General features: G+C 36.2%; 1 protein-coding gene across 1 annotated transcript in view; it reads left to right on the forward strand.

The window, feature by feature from the left end:
• Window positions 1–23815, forward strand: part of LOC107654050 (cGMP-dependent protein kinase 1-like) — a 178757-nt gene that overhangs the window by 4137 nt on the left and 150805 nt on the right. Inside the window, exon 2 of the mRNA XM_016440947.1 lies at window positions 13579–13745. Coding sequence (XP_016296433.1) covers window positions 13579–13745 — 167 coding nt within the window. The remainder of the gene's footprint in view (window positions 1–13578; window positions 13746–23815) is intronic.

Consider the following 23815-nt stretch of genomic DNA (forward strand, 5'->3'; position numbering starts at 1 on the left):
AAGGATTTACTGCTGCTACTATTTATAGTTTTTGCTATATATTCTATTCCCTTTTTTGCTATTAGTACTTGTTTGTATTCATGTGTATTCCAATGTTGAGAGCAGTCAGTGAGAAAATATTTTGCTGTAATGTTTAAGTCCTATACTGTGTTCATTAACTAGGATGTTGCTGGAATCAGTACAGCCAGAGACCCCTGGTCTTTCAACACCAGTGCTGTGAGGAAGGATGCTACAGTAGGCCAAGCAGAGACAGGGAGGAGTATGGTAGAGGTAGGTAAAACCCAACAGACAGACAGTGACAACAAAGAACAACATACTGTAGAGAATGACAGTAACAGCAGACAAATGGCATAAACAGACAGCACACAGACTCTACAACATCCTCAGATTATTTTTCTTTTGTTTTAACTGTATGTGTAAATTTGTTATAAACGTGTGCTCTTTAAAAAGTAGTAAGCATTGTTTGCCAGACACATACATTAAATGTTTAAATATCTGTTACATATATGGTACTGCTTATATTATTTCACCATCTGTACACAAATGTAAGTAGTGAATGCGTGTGTCTGTGGGTGGGGCTGTGTCGGTGTGGTAATGTGGGCCGGTGTGGCTACAGTGCCAGGGCTGAATTTTTGTCCCTGTCCGCCCCTGGTTGGTCATGTTAATTACATTTTTTGTTATCTCTGTATGGGTATGTTTTCTCCACTAGAGGGCGCTTTTAATCCTGTTTTTTTAATTGTGTGTTCTTGCTATTACCTTTGCGCTGGCATTTTTATGCATTTAGTATCATTGATATAGTATTATACTTTTTTATTAATATTTTAGTTTTTGTTTTGAATCACATTTTCTTTTTGTATTTCATTTTTTCCTTTTAATTTCAAAGTTTTAATATTTTTTTTTATTCTGTGTTCTTGTCATTTTTATATTTTTATAGTGTTTTTTTTATTTATTAAGTTTTTAGTTTTATTTCATTTAGTTGTAGTTGTTTTAATACTTCAACTTAAACAAAAAAAAAAAAAAGAAGAGAGAAATGTTGCTTGGCTAGCAGAAACAAAATAGGTTTGTTTTTAAATATAGGCTAATAGTTTAAATAAAGTAGCTTGTATATATTTTTAGACAGTATTTATTTCGATTTTTTAAAATATATTTTTATATATATATTTTAAGATTTAAGTTTTCGTTAACTGTAATAACCCTGTTTTGAAATGATATTGTTCAGGATTCCATAGGTTTCAATCTAACATGCTTATTGATGTGTTACAGCACAAGAAGTCTACAGAGGGCATACGAGTGTAACAGTTTCATTCTCAGAGTAACATTTTTAGCACTCGACAGTTTGGGCAGTTAATGAGGTGAAATGGAGCACCAGGTGGTCACGTGTTAATGGGAAGGATCCAGATGATGTTAGGGACTATGAAGAAGAAACATGTGTTAGAACTCCAGAACATCATCTGGACATACAGCTTGTTCTGTGCTAAGTATAGAAGCATAACTGCAGTTGGTTGTGTAAACATATACTACAGAATCCTTGAACTTCATTAGTGTTGTATTTAAAGGAATAGTTCACCCCAAAATGATAATTTCCTGATGATTTACTCATCCCCAGACCATCCAATAATTTGGGGGTGAACCATTCCTTTGAGCGTTACTGTATAAATAAAAATATATAAATAAATATTATGATTTCTTAACTACCAAAAATTAATTAATCAATTAGCCAATAAACAAACAAACAAATAAATAAATATTATGATTTTATGTCACCTTCACCAGTTACCTCAACATCTGAAAATGACATTTTGGTCATATACAATATTTTGTGTTTCATAACAGTCTAACTGTGCTTAGTTGTCAATGAGAAAACAACAAAATGAAAGCGTATTTTCTGCGTGCATATTTATTGATGCATGGCTGATGTGCACATTTTAGAAGATGATTTGTATTTTAATAGGGAAAAGTTTCTTTTACATTAAATTCATGGAACTGTTATTGCTTGAATGCGCTCGTGTGCTTGTGGAAGGTAGCGCACTTGAAGGCTCAGCGGCTGTTACAGGTGCGTGCTTGGGTCTTTCCTAATTGGCTCATGGGGGAGCCACGAGCGTGCTGCTCTCACGGTGCGTTCACTGCGCGCTCGACAGCTTGCGACTGACGTATTTGGACAAGAAATGAATGCCCTGTGAAACTTCTTCGTCTCCCGAATGTGATGTTTGCAGGCGCCGTGGGTGTTTCCTCGCTCATTCCTCCGGTATAAGTGACCCAATAGCGCGCCGGTGGATCGGCGCGCCACATTTTTTGGCGACATTACCACGGAAAACACGACCCACAGCGGTTTGTTTGAATTTCATGATCAAAAACTGACCGTTCGCCAAGTTGGAAACGACTCCGGATCGTTAACCGTGGGGAGAAATGGGCACTTTACGCGATCTCCAGTACGCGTTACAGGAGAAGATTGAAGAACTGAGACAGAGAGACGCGCTGATTGATGAACTGGAGTTGGAGCTGGACCAGAAAGACGAACTCATTCAGAAGCTTCAGAATGAGTTAGACAAATACCGCTCCGTTATAAGACCGGCAACTCAACAAGTCCACAAGCAGAAGAGTGTCCTCCAAGAGCAGCAGAGGACTAAGAGACAGGCGATCTCAGCCGAACCTACAGCCTTTGATATTCAAGACCTCAATCACGTCACCCTACCTTTCTACCCAAAGAGCCCACAGTAGGTGCCACTTAAATCTGATCAGTGCTGTTATGAAGCTGTCCGTCAAATTGATGCTGATGATTTGCATTATTACTGATGCAAAATTATGCATATGCAAACTTGTAATGACACATGAATCATTGCCTTTGTGCTGTGCTGATTTTATGCAAGTGATCATGGTCACCTTGGTAGGACACCTTGAGTTCTGTGGTACGAGTATAATCATAACCATCCATCAAACCTGTCTCCGTCCAAGCCTTCATTACTGCACTGATGTGATGTATTGTGAATATTGGCAGATAGCCAGTCTGGTGCTTCCACCTGTTGATTCTGTTGATCAACTTTGAAAGGGAGAAAAAGTGCACATTCAAATGCAGATTACAGTTCATGCGCAGTGTTTTTCACAGAGAACATATTAATGAAAAAATATATTATTTTTATGCATCATAAATATTGAATTATATTAGTTTCAACTTTAATATGCTTGTGAAGAGCAAGTCTAACCAGAGGTGTGAGTAGTAATACAGCATTGCATAGCCTATAAGTAAATTATGGTAAATTGCAAATTGAAAAATGAGCTACAAATGACAGCACAAATGACCGCTGTAATGCAGAAGACATGGTATATAGTGCGTAATTTAATTTAGAATAGCATAATGTGTAAAATGGCAGAATATAATGAATAAATAAGGACATACATATTCATGATAATTTTCCAACACTTCACTCAAAATGTTATGCTGATGATATAATTTATTATGAAAAAATGCAATGCATTAGAAAAATACAGACCCCACTTTATAAGTATTATACAGTATATAGGGCGGTATATGATTAGCACATATAATATTGACTAATAGTCTTTAAAAATTGCTTTGGTAACATTTTTCTAAAAGTAGAACCAAAAAACAATTTTTGTTACATGAAATGAAATAAAATAAAAATACTTGTAATTATTTAATTTTAGCAGTTGCAAAGTTCATATATACGTGAACTCTCTGTACAGACGGTCAGATTTTATTGCTTCCAATGAAGGTTTTGTTCATATCAGCAGTAGTTCTGCTGTCAAAACAATACAAATCCCACTGTATAATATAAGTATATACAAGGCAGTATATGATCAACATTTATTATATTGCCTTATAATAGTCCTTTTTCAGTCTCATATATCAGCAACAATGGTGTACATAAAATGTTAAGCATTTAAAACTGCTTTTAAGCCTTTTAAAACTATACACAATGAGTTCAATGAAACTGCATGATGATCTCTAATGAAATGCACACAACTGGAAAGGGGAGTTGATTCTTAGCACCGTTGAGAATCTTTTCATCTTGTCCTCAGCTGGATCTCTTGAGCGGTATTATCCAAAAGCCTCCCTCATCCCAGCCTCCCAGCAATTCCATCATTTTCTTCTACAACTCATCTCTCCACACTCTCAGTGTCTTTTCTTTCACAGTTTGTGAGCATTTCAGTTCTCCTTGTGTTTATGTCTGGTGAATATTTTCTCTTGTTGCTGAGTGCATTTTGGTCGAGATATGCCTACCATCTTTGTGAAGACATGACATTCTTTTGTGCTGGCATTCATGAATGCTGATGGTACATGCAAGACTAATTTCACTTGAACAATAACTATGCATGAAGCCATTTGATGATTCATGCCCATACAGATTTATTTATTTATTTGACGTGTTACTTTATTAATGGAAGGCTGGATGTATATTGAATATGACACCTTGTAATCCCCAGCTGTTATTTGATTTGAAAACCCCATGAATTCACAATTGAAGATTGTACTGTACTGTAGCTTTTAATCTACTTCTATTAGTTTTAAAGCATTTATATGCTAGTTTACTCCTAGAAGTTGACAAAACTATGTATCTATCTTTCTCTTCTAGCTCAATGACACGATGCTCATATCACAGTAAAAAAGAAACCTATTTCAACTTAAAAACTTAAATTAATTTGCTGGCTTAAAATTTTAAGTATAAACTTGGTTGTATAAGCCATTTTCAACAAATTATATTAAACTGACTTAAAAAAATCCAGTTGAATCTCATATAACTTATAAAAAAGTTGAAATTGCTTAACATATTTTGATGAGTTAAAGTCATGTAAAACCAGAAGCTGCCATGACTTTTTGATCAAGTAATAATACAGTTCTTATATACAATGATGTGAATACAGCTCTTCTGTGATGAATCAAAGTTCATGGAAAAAAAAAAAAGTTCAATTCTTAAAAAAATAAAAATTGCCACAGTAATCTGTTAATATTATTGATTGGACAAATAATTTGATTAAAATGATTCATTGCTTGTTAATATTTGTAAACCTTTGTTTCCAAATTAAAGTAATGTGGAGAAACCACAAGCAGAAATTAAATCCTAAAACAGGAAATGACATCATAGAGAAGTCTTCAGAACTAAGAAACTTTAGCCTCTCTATCGCCATCTGTGGTTAAAATTTAAAATCGGATGTTACTTACATAGTAGTCTTTTCACACTTCATTGCACAGCTTCTATTGCATACACTTTCTATTTACAACATGTTTTTGACAATGTTTGAGATATGACCAATCAAAGCTGTTTAAAATAGTCACTGGCGCAGAGGAAATCCACCCAAAATACTTTAGTTTTGTTCAGTGCTGGCTTACTGATTGAGTTCTTCAGTCTCGCAAATGCTTTCATTATATTCAACTAAGCATAGGTACGATTAGGGGTGTGCGATATTGACAAAAAATTATATCTCGATATTTTCTGGGATTTTATCGATGACGATAATTAGACGATATTTTGCTGAGTGTGGTATTGTGCTGGTACCTTAAGGACTGCCGAAGACAGCTGACTCCTAATGTTTTTAATATTCTTCATATTCTGTGTGGTGGTCAGTTCATACTGATAGAAATTAATCTTTTCCAATAAGTTTAAACTAATTTTTGCATTTTATGGGCATTTTTACCTTTATAAAGCCATTTTTTCTAAAAGTGTCCATTATCTTTTGAGTCAAATTCTTACAGACTGAATCATGCAGTGAAAGAATGCACTCTAAATGCACACGCATTAGTCTAGACTTCACGTAATGTATGCGTACGCTCTGTAAGGATGTTTTGAATGGTTTTTGCAAAATACTCGATAATGTCAAATCACACATCGTTAAAACAACAATTACGATATTATCGCAGACGATATATATCGCACACCCCTAGGTATGATATAAATATAAAATTCATTGTGCAGTGTAATCAAAGTCTTTAATTATAATGAGAGTTTTTGCAAGAGTGCAGAACTCAGACAGGAAACTGAATGGACAGCTCCGATAATTATAGAAGGCTTGCTTTCTTTATGCAGTTTATTCACAACCATTTTTCATGCTGCTAAAAAGAACAATCTGAAGTTAATCATGTACTCACTGTCTTGATTTATGGTAGCTACAACCACTTCTCTCCTCTCTCACACAATAATAAGACCAAGACATTCTTTTCTTTGGTTACAGACCAAGTTAATGTCAAAACAAATGACGTAAGCCTCTAAAAACAACCAGACAGCTCATACTTGTAGGTTTACTGTAGTGAATTGTGGCAAGATATGAACCCCATAAAATTAATCAATGAATTGTTTAAAAGTAAATCCTACACCAATTTTTCTGAACCCAGATTTGACTTCGATATCCATATGTATACTTGTTTAATAATGGAATTATAATTATAATGGAAAAATGTTAATTGATTTTAATGAAAAAAAAAAAGTTTAGTGCAGCTTACTTATCATAATATCATTGATTTAATAATATAAATATAAATCATTTAATGATATGAATTATTTATGAATAATTTGACCTTTTAATGACATGGCAAGTTTGGTAAGGGAAGGTAAAATGTCATGGTGTGATTAAAAAATGTAATGATATTTATAAAAGACATTTATGAATAATTCATAATATTTATATTTTGTTTATAATTTTTATTACTTAATTAAAATGTGTAATTACTTTTTACTTGATAGTTTTCTTTACTTGATACTTTTCTCAAAACCTTTTACTTTTTAAAAACCATATGGACCCAACATGACTACCAAGACTATGTTTCTTGACACGTGTTATAGATTTGTACTTTTCTTAATCATGCAGTCTAAATTGTCATTGACCTTTTGGAAAAACAAACAAACAAACAAACAAACAATCAATGATGCTGATGACTCATTTTGCAAATTAATTTTAAATTATCTTTACAGTTGGAACCCCCTCCTCCAAATTACTGATATTGGCTATTGAAAACAACTTTTCTAACTTTTTTTTTTTTTTAATAGGAAATACATTGATATAGGAAAAAAAAAAACCTGCACTCACCAGGTTGTGACTAAATTTGCTTGCACAAAACATCATGCACAGACAGTTGTGTCTGGTTTTAAAAATAATGCTTTGTTTTTGGGGAACTGGCGATTGGTTGCAATCTATTTTATTTGCCATTTCTCTGTTGTTGCAAGCAAAAATAGTCATTTTACATCTAGCCATTTTACATCTATTGCAACAACAATTCACCCAATGGAATACTTTAAAGCAGAAACGTTATATAAAGGCTACAATTACACTTCTTTTGTCCTTAATTGCACTGATGCACAACACTGACCTTTAAAAACAAATGCTGGAACACCTGACATTTGTTATAGTGCTTGTTAGAGACATGGCGAACAACTGTGAGCCGGATCCTGTGAGTGTCTTCACATTGTTCTCTCCCACTCTGCGGCCCCCGGTTAAGTTTTGCGGAATCTATCCATCTTGCTTCCCACCAAAAGAGCATATTTTCTCCTTTTATGGAAATGGCTCAGTGTTGTTCTCCGTGTCTGGGCAGACATGAATCTTTGTTAAACAAAAGAGTGGAGAGTGGGTTAAGAAGAGCTGTAAAAGCGTGCTGAGAGGGAAGGACTGGAGATGGCAACACATACTTCAAGTGTGCCAATCTACACTATCTGCCAGTCTATCTGAAGTTATTCAGCATGGCTCAACAAAGCCATGCCCCATCTGGCTTCAAAATCAATTCGGCATTCCACCGAGTGGCTTGCCAGGACACCGTAATGATGCCTCAAATATCAAAGACTCTGATTAAATCGAGGCTCCTGATGCGAGGTGGCATCTTCTGCACTTTTTGCTATGGTAACCCCTTCAGAGCAATACTGTTGTCCGTCTCTGAAGACTTTGAAATCTGTCCACCACCTGCAGCTCTGAGCTCAAAGAGAAAGTTCGATGCATGGCCGTTTAGTTTGTTTTAATGAACATGAGGAAACGGGGTTTGATGTTAATCATGGGCTAATGATCACAGTTTCTGTTTTTATTCCCTCCCTTTTAATTTCAAAAGCATCATTTTGATTCCGGTCAGCACTGTTAATTTCTTCTGGAAACTGTGTGTAGGCTTTATAGTCCACATGAGTTTTTTTTTTTGGTAAATAAGTCTTTGGGAACTGAGAATCTAAAAGGACAAGAAGGAATTGCACTCTTGCATGAGAACACTGTTACACTATAAGATACAGTATCAGTGGGCTTTATGCTTGTGGCCTGGCCTCTGATCATGATCTGCTAAGTGGAGTACTTGTAAATGATTTATGGATTAGTGATTTGCTATTCAAAATAGGTCATGATACAAACAGTCTGATATGGTATCGCGTGGGACGCAGAGAGCAGTGTAGTTAAATTTTGAGCGAAAACTTTAATGCAAACCACTACAGACACCTTGACAATGGAATCGACATTGGCTAGTACATTTTTTAGTTTACTCACCAGGCTACATTTTTTATTTTTTATCATAGAAATTAGTGATGTTTCATACATTATTGGTCATTCAAAAACAAAACAAACAAACTCTTAAAGTGTTTCCATGTCCACTTTGTATAAGCTGCGGCTGCGGTGCTTATTAAGCATCTTTGGAATTATTGTTTGGGCTTGGTTCATAAAGCGATCCAGTTTATGGAGTTCATAAAGTAGGCAGGTGCAGATCACAATATTTTGGTATGTGGTTTATTCCCAAGAAAAGAAGTTTGGATTTAAGTTTATTATAGGCTTGTTCATTCGTTGTTGTGTTTTTCTAGCACGATCTGGCAACACTAATGAGTCAGTTCAAATTGTCCATTTCAGTGACCCGATTCAAAACTCAAAAATCATTGCATCATAACTGAAAAATGTGCAGAATCCCTATGTGCCTACGTTTGATCTAATTGAATATCTTGATTCACTAGTTAAAGGGATAGTCCACCCAAAAATGAACATTCTGTCATTAATTACTCACCCTCATGTCGTTCCAAACCTGTAAGACCTTCGTTCATCTACGGAACACAAATTAAGATATTTTTGATGAATTCCGAGAGCTCTCTGACCCTCCCATAGACAGCAAGGATCCTAACACGATCAAGGCTCAGAAACGTAACAAGGACATCGTTAAAATAATCCATGTGACATCAGGGGTTCAACCGTAATTTTACGAAGCTACGAGAATACTTTTTGTGCGCAAAGAAAACAAAAATAACGACTTTATTCAACGATTCGTCTCCTCCGTGTCACCCTATAGCACCATTTTAGAGAGTATCACATACGTAAACAACGTATGCAACATATGTACGTGGATACGTTGTTTACACTTTGATCTGAACGTAAACAACGTATCCGCATACATACATTGCATACATTGTTTATGTATGTGATACTGTCCAAAAAGGTGCCAGGGTGACACAGAGGAGACGAATTGTTGAATAAAGTCGTTATTTTTGTTTTCTTTGTGCACAAAAAGTATTCCTGTAACTTCGTAAAAATAACGGTTGAACCACTGATGTCACATGGATTTTTTTAACGATCTCCTTGCTACGTTTCTGAGCCTTGATCGTGTTAGGATCCTTGCTGTCTATGGGGGGGTCAGAGAGCTCTTGGAATTCAAAAATATCTTAATTTTTGTTCCGTAGATCAGCGGTTCTCAATTCCAGTCCTCGCGTACCCCCGCTCTGCATGTTTTGCATGTCTCTCTTTGTTAACACACCTGATTCAGATCATCATCTCGTTAGAAGTGACCTCCGTGCATGAACTGTGTTCCAATTGACATGGTCCCTACACAGTGTCCATTGCTCCCTACTCCCTGAGCAGGGGAAATCCGTTGAAGTTTACTTCACTTCGGAATATTCATTTACAGATTTGCGCTGCTCCGCTGCCTGCAGCGTCTTCACACACAAACGAAACTTACTAGAGAAGTGTGAAGTGGGACATAATATACCTCTGTAAATAAATACAATTTAAATTCACGTCTCGCACACTTAAATGCCCTTTGTCTGGAACATATACGCTCCCTTCAAACTGGAATCATGGCGGAATATCCGGTAATGTCCACTTCGCAGGGCACTTACAGTCAAATATAACAAATGTCTGAAGCAATAAGAGAAACATACAAAATGTGCAGAGCGGGGTACGCGAGGACTGGAATTGAGAACCGCTGCCGTAGATGAACGAAGGTCTTACAGGTTTGGAACGACATGAGGATGAGTAATTAATAACAGACTTTTCATTTTTGGGTGAACTATACCTTTAAATAGGTTGCTTCCTGTGCATACTGTCCTGTTATAAAATGATAATTCACTTTAGCAATCATACCATAATTGAAAGTCTTTGTTTTGTTAATGTCATTTAATATCATATTTTATTTGGGAATGTGAGCTATTGATACTGCATCACGCTGCAAGAAAAAAAATCCATAGACAATTCCAGGACATTATCCGTTACGTTTCCTGACCTTTAACCCTAAAACACCACTCATTGCAGCATGTAATTCAAAATACTGGTTAAACACCTGCAAAATATCAATACACAAACTTGCTTCATATTAACAGTGTATTATGGCCTATTTTTACAGACTTTTCTTAGAGTGCACCTATACCATTTTGAGTGATCAAGTCTTACCTGTCTTCTGTTCCCTTGTCCCCTTGTCTTATTTACACCTCTCATTATTGTTGGTTGATGGCTGCCCATGTCTATGTGGCAATGATATATTCTCAATGTAATGTCTTCATCAAGTATGTAAAGTAGAATGATTTGTTGTTAATCCCTCTTTCACCGTCAGACAGAAGGAACAGTTGAGGCCATATTTCTTTAGACAATTGCACGATCGGGGGATAAGAAAACAGCAAATGAAATGAGTTTATAACCCCATAAGTGTTCTATTAGTTTCAATCTCATGTTCCCCTTGGAATTCATATGCCTACAAATGATCACGCAAATTTGCTGTTGCCATTATGAGTTTCATTTGAACAGTTATTAGCAGTGATGACTCAAGAGTCTTATTAGCTGACCACAGTCAAACACGATACACATGAGGTGTATTTGGTCTTTTTCAAGATGACTAGTTCACTGATTCTTGAGTACTGGGACAAGAAGTGAAATAAAGTGCATTATTTTTACAAAAATTAGCATACATTTCTTACAAAATATGTGTTTTTCCAATCAAATTGTGTCAGCACCATCTGATATAAAGAAAAAAAGCCAAAATACTGTTAAATTTAGCATTCACTTTAATAAATTAATTTAAAAGTGTTAATGAAAAACATATTTCCTTAAACACACGTTAGTAGTTGTTTTACTGGTGATGTTAGCTAACTTGGCAGTTAAAATTTGGATAATTGTCAAAAAATCTCAAACAACTGATTTACATCACATTTTGAGTTGATATTGCTATTAAAACACTTTAATAAGTAAAGACAAAAAGTAAGGACATATTTACAGTATGCTTGCCGCGATAGATGGTGCTGACGGTGATACCAGTGTTAAGTCGCAACACCGGTTACGTCACTTGCCCACCGCGTCACCGACCCCCACCGTTGTTTTGATTTTTTATAGTAATAAAAATCATTTAGTTCAGTAAAAGAACAGACACTTGCTGCTATTTGAAAGTGAAAGTAAAATGCGCATGCCGCTTTCACAAACTATTTAAAAGCGAAGGAAAAGAGGGAACGCCCCCGCCCCCGAGGTGATACCGGTATTACCGTTGTTGTCACACGTCGATTAACCGGTGGGAAAATGTCTTCACCGTCACAACCCTAATTTACAGTACATTTGTGCCACAATTTTTACACTTTTTAGTTTAATCAACCTACAAATTGCTTACTAAATAGTGGTCTTAGTTATCTTTGAATATAACTATAGTTATGCATATATAGTTAGTGATAATATAATATAATTTGATATAAATTAACATGTTAATATTTTAGTGATCATCTCCCAAGTATTGGTGGACAGAATCGTGGTACTTGTTTTGTCTAATATCTCAAGAATCATTGAGTTATATTTAGTGAGAGGTCAGTTTTTTATACAAAAACACCATTGTTTGTAGCGCTGGTGCCCACATGGATGACGAATCCATGTCATTAATATCATTAGTCCAGGCAGATCCACAGATCTTGAGGTCTTATCATCCGCCCATGGGACATTAGTACCCAGCAGGAGTGTGTGAGTGGTAGTAACGCAGTGTATCTGAGCAGTCATCTGTCCACCCCATGTCCTCCTCGGGCTCCAGCACTCGTGCACTCTTGCACAGATGGTCCATTCTTGCCATCATCTCTGCCACACTGCCATTTCTAATCAAAGGAGAAAAAAGATCCAATATTTTCAAATCTGCAGATCTGCTTGTGCAGTGATTGAATAATCAGATATACCCAGTGCATGATTACAAATAGATTTGTGGAAGGGAACTTGGAATCCAGTGGCACTAGCAAGTCCATCTGACAAGCATTGTCCAATAAAATGTGATGTTGTCAATGAAAATGAGTCATCACGTAGAGCCCAGATGCACTCCATATGAAGGAATTCATCCATTGGCGTGGTGAGGTATTGATTGCATTCACAAACCCAGGTATGGGGAATTCTCTCTGATTATTTCAGAGGTTGACACTTTTCTGTGAGTAATCTCACACGCTGTGCTGTTGAATGGAGGTGTCTGGGATTTCAAGAAAAAAAAGAGATCTGTGAGATTTCAGTTCTTTCGGAGGAATCCAGTGGTTTTGGTTTTTCGAAAACTTCTTGATCTGTTTTTGTTTTATAAACAGGGTGGGCGATCTGATGATTTTGTATCGTGATTGATCTCGAAGAAGCCCACAATCTGCTTTTCAAGTGTATCTCAGAGATCATGACCAAATGTATCCTATTTTTGTCTGTATGTAAATCTATCCATGTATTTTTCATTTGGCAGGAAGCTATTAACATGTTAGAGCAATGGACAAATGAGTAAGTAAAGAGTGTGATATTAAAAGAGTGTTGATATTAAAAGCACAATAAGGCAAAGCATCTGAATGCCGCGAAGGTCAAATACAAACAAAACTGTGTCAAAATGCCCACTGTGGTGGGTATTCACATAAACACAGTCAGTTATGTCTTAGATGAATGAAAATCGTTTGGAGAAAATAGGATATGTGTGAGTATATTCGGTCTTAAAGTGACAGCAGCCTAATATACCTGCTGCTTCTGTGTCATAAATAGTAATCAAACCACAGCAGAAATGGAGAAAATTACCCACTGCTTTTGACCAAATAATTGTTGTAGCTTTAATAAAAAAGAATGTATATTTAATTCATACAGTGTTGTATTTTACATTTAATTACTTTATTCAATTTCCATTGTATTTCTTACCTGAATATTATTAGACAGACCTGCCTGAAAAATTTAAAGCACTTCATTTGTGTCTTTGTTCTGTTTTATTTTTTTGTTATATTGCTTGTCATTTGTTTCTTTCTGATTGTTTACATGTCTTGAATAAGCTTGAGAACTCTGTTTACTTCTATAAGTTGCAGGGCCTAATTTTTATTGCTCATTAACTTTCAAAACCAACATGAAAAAGTTTTTTTTTTCATTTACCCTTGTCATCCATAGGTCTAAAGAACTAATCAAAGAAGCCATTCTTGACAATGACTTCATGAAGAACCTGGAGCTGTCTCAGATTCAGGAGATTGTGGACTGCATGTACCCTGTGGAGTATGATAAAGAAAGTTGTATCATCAAAGAAGGCGATGTGGGCTCCCTGGTCTATGTCATGGAAGGTAGGCCATGTCAAAGTATTCTTGCTGTTTACTCTACTGTGTTTTACAACTGTAACAGATGATATACAGACAGGCCAGTAAACCACAAGAGGCTTTGCATTACAGTGATTTTACCTCGGATAAGGAGTATTCTTTGGCAAAACCTGGTGTATTGCTTAACTTTGGATACTGAATTTTTTTTTTCCACGTTTTCAACGTTTTGTAAAATGGAAAGGTTTTGTGGATGTGTAAGGTTCTTCATGGAACCATCAATGCCAATAAAGAACCTTTACTTTTAAGAATGTATGAGATCAGCCAGTTGGTAACAAGGTCTGAAGTTCTGAAAAACCTTCTGATCCTAAAATCCTAAAATTTCTAGATGATTTAGCAGTTTATAGCTACAGTTTTGCACTTTTTTGGTTTCTGCTCTGTGTAGATTAATTACCACTTGGATGTACATGTCCCCCTCATTATGTAAATACAATTTTATGTTCATAAAATTTGTAATACTTCTCACAGGCCTACTCCGTTTTTTCTTCTTTTTTTACAATTTGTTAAATTAATGAAATGCTCCATGTAGTAACTCACAAATCACTTTATTTTCTTTAGAAAGCAGCAGTGGAAACCCCGGCACAGGTTCACACACCAAACAAGAGTCTGTTTAGTAATACATTTTGGTTGTCACTCTAGTTTACAACCAAACAACATGAGAACAGAACCACATTTAGCCCTCTAAAATAGGGCTGGTGCTGTTTGAACACTGGCTTAGAACTGAACTTGAGGAGCAATAACCGTAGCCTTATTTAATGCACTTCCAACTTAGCTTTTCATCTCCAGGTGGCTGGTTTGAATGGCGAGTTTTATGGTCACCTTGGATCTTTTCACAGACATAACATAGATTTCTTTTTTCTTTTATCATGTTATATTTCCTTGTGGTCTGTCGCAGGTTTTGCTGCAGTGCTGTACGAGTTCTTTCTAATGCCGTTTGTGACATAAAATCTCCTCTGTTTTGTTGACCATAAATGAAAGTCCTTTTAGATGTATTCACATCTTATTTAAGCCATCAGCCTTCCATGTATTTGGTTTTAGACGCCAAAGGGTTTTTATGAATGCATAGCCCCCTTGGTGCTACAGCGGTCTCTGGAAGCATTTAAAAGTTCACTTATATAGCCTGTCTGAAAAATAGTCTGAAGTTGATTGTGAACCTTGCAAAACAATTGAATTGGTCTCCAGTTGCACTTCAAAAATATATACTGCTAAAAAGATGGTTTTTAGTCTTAAAGGAACACTCCACTATTTTTGAAAATAGGCTCATTTTCCAACTCCCCTAGAGTTAAACAGTTGAGTTTTACCGTTTTCGAATCCATTCAGCCGATCTCCGGGTCTGGCGGTAGCACTTTTAGCTTTTTTTAACTTTTTTAATTATACTTTAATCTTTTCTGCCGTACCATGATGCAATGATATTACGCAGCGCCTGAAAATAGGCTTATTGGAAGTTACCTAGCTGGGACTATTTTCAGGCGCTGCGTAATATCATTGCGCCTGCTGCACCCATGGTACGGCAGCAAAGTTGCTTGATTATTACAATGAGAGTATAGTTCCTAGCCATATCGGCCTAGAAAATCGCAACTTTTCATTTTCCATCGGTCTTAGTACACGATGTAACTACAGAAGAGTCAAGTTTTAAATAGGAAAAATATAGAAACTCTTTGGTCATTTTTGAGCGAGATGCTAACGGTCTAATCAGATTCAATGATCTATGCTAAGCTAAGCTAAAAGTGCTACCGCCAGACCCGGAGATCGGCTGAATGGATTCGAAAAAGGTAAAACTCAACTGTTTAACTCTAGGGGAGTTGAAAAATGAGCCTATTTTGAAAAATAGTGGAGTGTTCCTTTAAAGATGTCTCCTGAGCTGATTTCAGAGTGTCTGCACTTTCACTCTTAAAAATAAAGTTTCCAAAAGGGGGTTTATACAGCAATGCCATAGAAGAACCATTTTGGGTTGCCAAAGAACCTTTCGGTCAACAGTTATTTAAGATATTTTTATGTGGTTAAATAACATTTTAAAAATCTAACAAACCTTTTTTCTACAATAAAGAACATTTTGTGGAATGGAAAGTTTTCATGGATTTTAAAGGTTCTTCATGGAACCATAGATGCCAATAAAAAAACCTTTATTTTCAAGACAAATCAAACTACTTTTAGAAGTGTTACCAACCAAAGCACAGAATTGAAGCACAGAGTTTGCTTTAATACTAGGACCACTGGATATGTAGCACGGTTGCTTCCAAAATGTTTCAGTTACATTTAAAATTCATCAAGTTTTTGGTATTTACAAAAAAAAAGTGCTTGAGTGGAAATATTCCGTGAACAGCTATGAATAGGCATTCAAGTGAGGCAGATGTACCATTCTGTTAAGTAGAGCCACTAACTGTGGGTTTTTTTCACAGCACTGCACCCATAAACCATTTTTGCCTCTCCAAACTAACCCCTGCCAGTCACCACAGGAAGCATGCTCTTTACCGCCAAACCTTTCAGTCTGCTTCCAATAATGTACACTCGATAGGCGGCTCACCTCCTCTTGGTGTATTGTTGTAGCTGTAGAATATGTCTCGGTAGTCGCCTCTGGCGACAGAGATGCTAATTTCCTCTAATTTATTGCCTTGCCCTTGCATGTGTCCGCCCTCTCATTTGATTCCAAACCCCCTAAGACTGACTGTGGTCCTCTTTACGAATGTATTTAGTAAGCATTTTTGGCAATAATGTGTATGCCTTTATATGAACTTAGATGAACTGAAAGTGAGTGAATGTGTAATTTTGTGTCAATATAGTTCACCCAAAAATTAAAATTTGCTGAAAATTAACTCGCCTTCAGACCATCCAAAATGTAGATGAATCAGAACAGATTTGGAGAAATTTAGCGTTACATCACTTGCTCACCAATGGATCAATGCAGTGAATGGGTGCCGTCAGAATGAGAGTCCAAGGCTGGTGTTTTGGCTTGAAGTAATGGTCTTAATTTAAAATGCCTTGATAAATGAGTTTCTTACAAACGCACAGCTTTTCGCTTCACATGACGTAACTGATGGACTGGAATCATGTGGATTACTTGTGGATTATTGTGATGTTTTAACAGCTGTTTGGACTCTCATTCTGATGGCACCCATTCACTGCAGAAAATCCATTGGTGAGCAAGTGATGTAATGCTGAATTTCTCCAAATCTGATTTAATGAAAATACAAACTCATCTACATCTTGGATGGCCTGAGAATGAGTACATTTTCATCAAAGTATCTATTCATTTAATATGCTCAATTATAAGCATGCTCTTTGTAAGTTGATTTCCCCAAAAAGTGTAACTCTGTCTCTTTAGTACTTTCAAAACTGCTTTGTTTGTTTGAACATCCTGACCAGCCTGGCAACAGTGACTTATTAACCAATGGCGTGAGTGTGGGTGGAACTGTCTGTCCAATAACAGGTGGGTAATGTTGAATTTCTCCAAATCTGATTTAATGAAAATACAAACTCATCTACATCTTGGATGGCCTGAGAATGAGTACATTTTCATCAAAGTATCTATTCATTTAATATGCTCAATTATAAGCATGCTCTTTGTAAGTTGATTTCCCCAAAAAGTGTAACTCTGTCTCTTTAGTACTTTCAAAACTGCTTTGTTTGTTTGAACATCCTGACCAGCCTGGCAACAGTGACTTATTAACCAATGGCGTGAGTGTGGGTGGAACTGTCTGTCCAATAACAGGTGGGGAGAGTGTTTGTGAAACCTGTTTATAAACAAGAATGACAGAAAAGCAGTTCACCTTTAGCTGGCCTATACAGTAAGTTCGAATAGCTCAAAAAAGTAGTGCTGAATGGCTAAAAAATACAATGGATATTCAATTCACACTGTCTTAGTGTCTTCCATCTCTTAATGTTAATTATTATGCTGAATTAACTTCAAACAGACCCTTTGGTGCACAACTGTCTGAATTTAAAGCAATTAAGTGTTTGAAGCAACAGGTCACCCGATTTTCTGGCAGGCAAGTGAAGGAATTAAAGGTTAGGAACATATTAATGTGACAGCTGTTAATGAAAAACGCTTATACAGATTCCTTGTGCTCAGCTTCACATATAAGATATAGGAGCAGAATTTAGCTCTAATGTCTGACAGAAGGATTTGGTTTTGTCTAATCAGTTCTTTACTCATTAATTTGGGGGCTTTATGTTGGTGATATCAATTTTGTGATACTCTATACAGTACTGTATGTGTGTCAAATCTCTTATCTCTTTGTATTGTAGTGTTCTGTTTTAGTGGTGAAGCAATAGGGAGTATTAATGAAGGCCACAGCTTGTGGGAAAAAGCTGTTTTTGTTTCTGGAAGTTTGTTTTTGTGGTTCTGCGGCGCTTCACAGAAGGCACCAGAGCGTGAAGGCTTTCTGACTGCCCCCTTCCTGGATGTTGACTCATAAAGGACCTGGAGGGAGGGCAGATTGCAGCTGATGATCTTCAGTCTGCTTGGATCCAGTGCCATGGCGGATCCAGATCAGATGGTTTTGAGGACGGATTTAGTGATGCCATTGTAGAACTGGGCCATCACTGCCAGTGGCAAGTTGAAGTTCTTGAAAGTTCTCAGGAGTTACTTGATCTTTAGTAGGCATGTGCATATCGAATAGTTTGTGGGTGTCGACTAGTATTTTACTACTACTACTTTACAGTTGATTGACAAAAATTATATTTTTTTTGTTTCCATTCATCACTGTAGAAGTTTGCCAATTAGATTTAATTAATTTAAAAGATTTAATTTCATTTCATTTTTTTCTTATATTAATACAGCAAATAAAAAAAACTTAGGTATTGTTATCAGCCAAATCTCTACTGTCTTTAGGACATTCAGTTGTAAGTTCTAACTGCACCAAGACACCAGGTATTTTACTTCCTTCCTATAAATGGGTCCATTGTTGCATATTAGGCCAATCAGCGTCATGATATCTGCAAATTTAAGAGGATTTCTTCAAGGTACAGTCATTTGTGTAGAGAAGATAAGTAGAGATGGCAAACTACCTTCTCGTACTCCAGTACTGATAGTCAGTGACCCAGTTGTACTTCCTCTTGGTTAGGAATTTGCATGTCTTCCTGATGTTTCCTTACTTGGTGTGTATATACATACATATATCATAGTCTGTATGTGAGCATGCTTTAGCTTTAAAAGTCAATCCTTTTAGCTGACCATTTTTGTCAAAACACAATTGGAAATGGAAAAACCCATCAAGCAGATTGCTGGGGTTAAGTGAGTTGTGGTAGGGAAAGGTTATGATCTCAATAAATCTCCAGCCTGTGGGTCTCCTCTGCTGGGGTTGAACATGTGAACGTGTCAGATTAATAACCACAAACCTCAAAGTTTGACAGCAACACTATGGGTTTTGGTGACACATAGATTTATCAAAGCTTTTCCCTGAAATCTTGCATTTTTTCCTAGTGCTTCTCAAAAAACCTTTTTGACTTCATCCAGACAGGAAAATATATGTCAAATTTATGTTACTTTATTTTATTAATAATAATGACCTCCAATTTGACAGAAACGCTATGGGTGTTGGTGTCATACAGATTTAGCAAAGCTTTGAACTCTTGCCTTTTGCCTGGTGTTGATATGGATTTCGATATGCATCCAGACAGAAAAATATATTTACAATTTATTTATTGTACACTGGAAGAAAAATGGCTTTTAAATAATTTTCACTCAGAAAATGCTAGTAAATTTAATAAATAACAAAGAAGTGGCAAGTAACACATGGAAAGTAACACATTGAATTAAACATTAAATTTAGAATTTGAAAGACTGAAGTAGTATTTTCTTGTAAAACACTCCAATAATCTTTGTTTTATTTATTGTCAGGTAAGAAATGTGAATACCTAAAATGCTTATAAAGAAATAAATATAGTTATTTAATTTAAGGCCAAACAGAACATTATATGAGTATGTTTTCTTAAAGTTTTGTACCAAGTGACTTTGAAACCCTGACTTGATGAACTGATTTTATTTGTGTTAGATCCTCTTCCAGTAGTGGCTTTGACACAGATATCATATTGTTGCAGACTTTCCCAGCCAATCAAAGTGGCGAAAATGAGCAAATCAATAACACTTTTAGTAAACTGACAACAAAATCACCACCACATTTTTTCAGAAGAAGGAGGCTCGGTTGCAGGCTTATCTGTGGGCCATCATTTACAGTTTCATGCGTCACACACTAAAGCTTTATTAGAATTCACTGATGATCTGCCAAGTCGAGCCAATGCTGGATTATAAAACATGTGTGAGGATGACCATCAATGACGTAAAATAATGACATAATTTTGCGCAAGACTTCCTTTCCTGCTTACGTAGGGTGAAGTGTTGGCAAGAGACCCACTACATTTCCAGCACGCAAGTAAGCGTGATCCAAACAGGAAAAGCCCCCCCTTATGCCCTCTAAAGACAGCAGAAGCGATGATGAAACGGAGCTATACTTAGCCATGTGAGATCTGAACACTGAGAGCATGACTTGTCACATTTACTTTTGGAAAGACGCAGATGCTGCGGATCTCTGCTCTAGAAATCAGCAAGTAACAGTTTCTCCAGTCTTCCGCCAGACTGCCACAAACTGTCCCTGCATGCCGGTGCCGGTGGTTGCGTAGCAACTCCATGAATGCTCACCCGGAGTAGTTTATTTACATCCACATTAATATACTGTGCCCCACAAACCCAGCATGGGATATTGTGTAAGATTGTCTCAAATTTCAATCATGTGGAGCACAATATGTGTGAACTACGGTGCGAAAACATGTTAGTCATCTGGAAATCTGACTGTTTATATGACGGATTCAATTCCAGGTAATGGGTTTTGACTGTGAAAATGCATAAAGTGGCTCATTTATATTTTTGTCTCCAATTGGTTTGTACAATTCTTACGTAAATTGGTGCATGATGTGGCAATAGTCCACACAAAAATGGAAATTAATTTTCATGTTGTTCCAAACTACTCATGCTGTTGTTTTCTCCATGGAATGCGAAAAAGGATTTTAGAGAATAATAATACTAACTGACTTTAAATTCAGTCTGGTTCACACACAAAAATCATATGGCTTCTAAGACTTGAAATATAGTTCACAAGTGAACTATATGTTTAAAATGATAAGGAAATGGGATGAGGCATCAAGAATAAGAAGTCAGTCATTTAGTGATCCATGCAGGTTTCGGACAACATGACCTGGACTGTCATGTTAAAAGAGATTGGTAGTTTCTACTGCAGATTAATGTTCTTCTGCGATGTATTCTTTATTAAAGGTGGGAGATAATTACCCTCATGTTTTCCAAAACTGTACAGTATGACTTTCTTCTGTGGAACACTAAAGAAGATGTAATTTAAGTTTGGAACAACATGGAATGCTGACATTATTTTTATTTGTAGGTAAACTATCCCTTTAAAGGAGTAGTTCACCCAAAAATGAACATTTGCTGAAAATGTACTCACCCTCAGGCCTTCTAAGGTAAATATGAGTTTTTTTTTTCATCAGAACAGATTTGAAGAAATTTAGCATTACGTCACTTGCTCACCAATAGATCCTCTGCAGTGAATGGGTGCTGAGTCAAAACAGCTGATAAAAACATCACAATAATCCACAAGTAATCCATCTTTGTATGAAACAAATCTGTTATTAAGCCGTTTTAACTTTAAACCGTTGCTTCTGTCCAAAATATGAGTCCATAATCATAACGTTCCTCCTTTAAAAAGAATCCATCCTCTCTCATCAAAATTCACCTACATATTTGTTTATAACTGTTTTGGACTGTTTGTAAAAGGTGCATAATCTGTGCATATTTCTCTCCTGATTCAGACCAGATGACTTTTCACTGGAGAGGCCCAATGATCTGTGTACACTGCTCTCATACTATTGAATTATTCAATAAGTCTATAAGCCTATAACACGTTGATGATGAGCAGGAAACAGAACCTGGGGCGCTGCAGCAAAACAATTAATACACTTCCAAAACAGAGGAATTAGTTTTGAGAGACTTCTGGGCTTCTGTTATATAGATCCGGTTTGATGAAGTCATGCTTTTATAATGTGTTTAAAGTACATGATAGCATTTTGTAATATTTCAAACCGAAGTGGGTGGTGTTTGGCATTTGGTGCGAGTTGCTGTGTGGGAGTTGGATATTGCAGGCTGGACTTTAGATCGCGGTTCTAGATCCAACCTCAGCATTTCATGCTCACCTTGACTCATAATTGGTCAGGCCAATTATCACGGGCTGTAAAAAAAACAAAAAACAAGTAGGCCTATACTAATACTAAGAGTAGATTTGGTTCGAATTGCTTATATTTTAGTAGGCTATAAATATGTGGCTATGTTACAACTCCCCTTTTGAAGCTCTTGTGTTTTTCTCCTTTTCCATCTGTCCAATCCTATTCTGCTCACAGGTGATTGGAGATGAGTTTTGTTCCTGCTTTGTTGCAGTTTGCTGATTTTTGTAAAATAACTTATGTTTTTGCTTTTCAGATAAAAGGGTAGTTTCAGTTTAATATGTTGCGGGCTCATTTATTGGTAATACATAATTGATAATAAATAATATTGATGATAATAAATTATCAAAAAATATTGGGCTTGTTTTAGGCTTGTTTTTGAAGCTGCGGTTGCTTATTTGTCTCGCGAGAGTTGGCAACAGTGGCGATGACGTAGCACAAAGAAAAAAAAAAAACATATGTGGCCCATTCACGTATTTGTCGGACCATAAACAAACCTGCCCGCTAATATTAGAATACTGTGTTCACACAGATAGTGTTTTGGTCGCGAGACAGGTCAGTGGAAGTTATTTTTTTATTTTTTATTAAACCGCAAGATCTAGAGATGTGTTTTTAGAAGCTGAATTTCTTTGAACTTGAGCGCCATGTTTTAGATTGATGTATTATTATGCGCGACAAGCTGCTATAAAGACCTGAGATGAGAGCGCAGCATTCAAACACAAATTCAAAGACGTCCGTAACGCATTTAGTTTGAAATATAATGGAAAAGTACCGCACTGGAATGCGTTCTGAGTGAATGACCCTATTAAAAGGTACTTAGCAAATACAGATGGCAGAGTAGCTATTGAATAAAACAAAATCACATAGGCAATAAATTCGAAAATCTGACATCCAGTAAATAATGTCTTAGTCAGCAGTTTTACCACAAATACAGACAAGTGATACCACCACAACCACCAGAAATACTTAATTGTGTCTGCTTTACAATGAAACACAAGCTAATTGCAACCGATTCCCTGACATAACACATTCATTGCGACCCATTTAACAGATGCATCATTTTAAGTTAGAACAACTTGAACAGCAACAAACAATTACAATACAGCGAAATAATCATCTAACTACGACCATCTAGCCCTCTATTAAACATTAAATAATTATTTCATCATACCTTTAGCTTACTCAGTAGTAGGGCTGTCAAAATGTCTGATAAACTAAATTCGAATTTTTTACTTAAATATTATCAATATTTGAATTATAAAATTTAAAAGGCATAATTTCAGTTGGGGGGGATAAAAGCTGTTGGCTTCTCTCCTGAGGCCACAAGAGGGCGCATCGAGCAAAATATTACGCACGTTTCTTCAAAGCATAATAAAATAACACGACTATCTTTGCATAATGTTTAAAATAATGCTTATAAACTATATATAATGTAATAACTTGATTACTTAAATTTGTAAGGGAATTAATTATTATTAATTCATTCAGGTTTTGATAGGACTCGGATCTGAAAATCCGAAGTTCACCTGATTAAACCGATTTCAAATTTGTTATGTTACACTTTAAATCAAGGGTCGTCCAGCGAGCCGTGACCTCAGTATATTTGAACAAATTGACTATGTATTCTCCTGGCCACGGATAAATACGTTCTTTGATAATTTGTAAGCTCTTAGAGAGGTAACGTTGATCTTGGCAAAAGTTTCAACCTTGAAATTATATGACACCAAACCAGATTCTTTATAAATGAAACATGAATTTTATTGGCTACTCTAGAATACATCAAAACTACGCTAAAACACACATACACACAAACA

The sequence above is a fragment of the Sinocyclocheilus anshuiensis genome, unplaced genomic scaffold (genome assembly GCF_001515605.1).
Source record: "Sinocyclocheilus anshuiensis isolate Anshui unplaced genomic scaffold, SAMN03320099.WGS_v1.1 scaffold454, whole genome shotgun sequence".
In the NCBI taxonomy this organism is placed as follows: Eukaryota; Metazoa; Chordata; class Actinopteri; order Cypriniformes; family Cyprinidae; genus Sinocyclocheilus; species Sinocyclocheilus anshuiensis.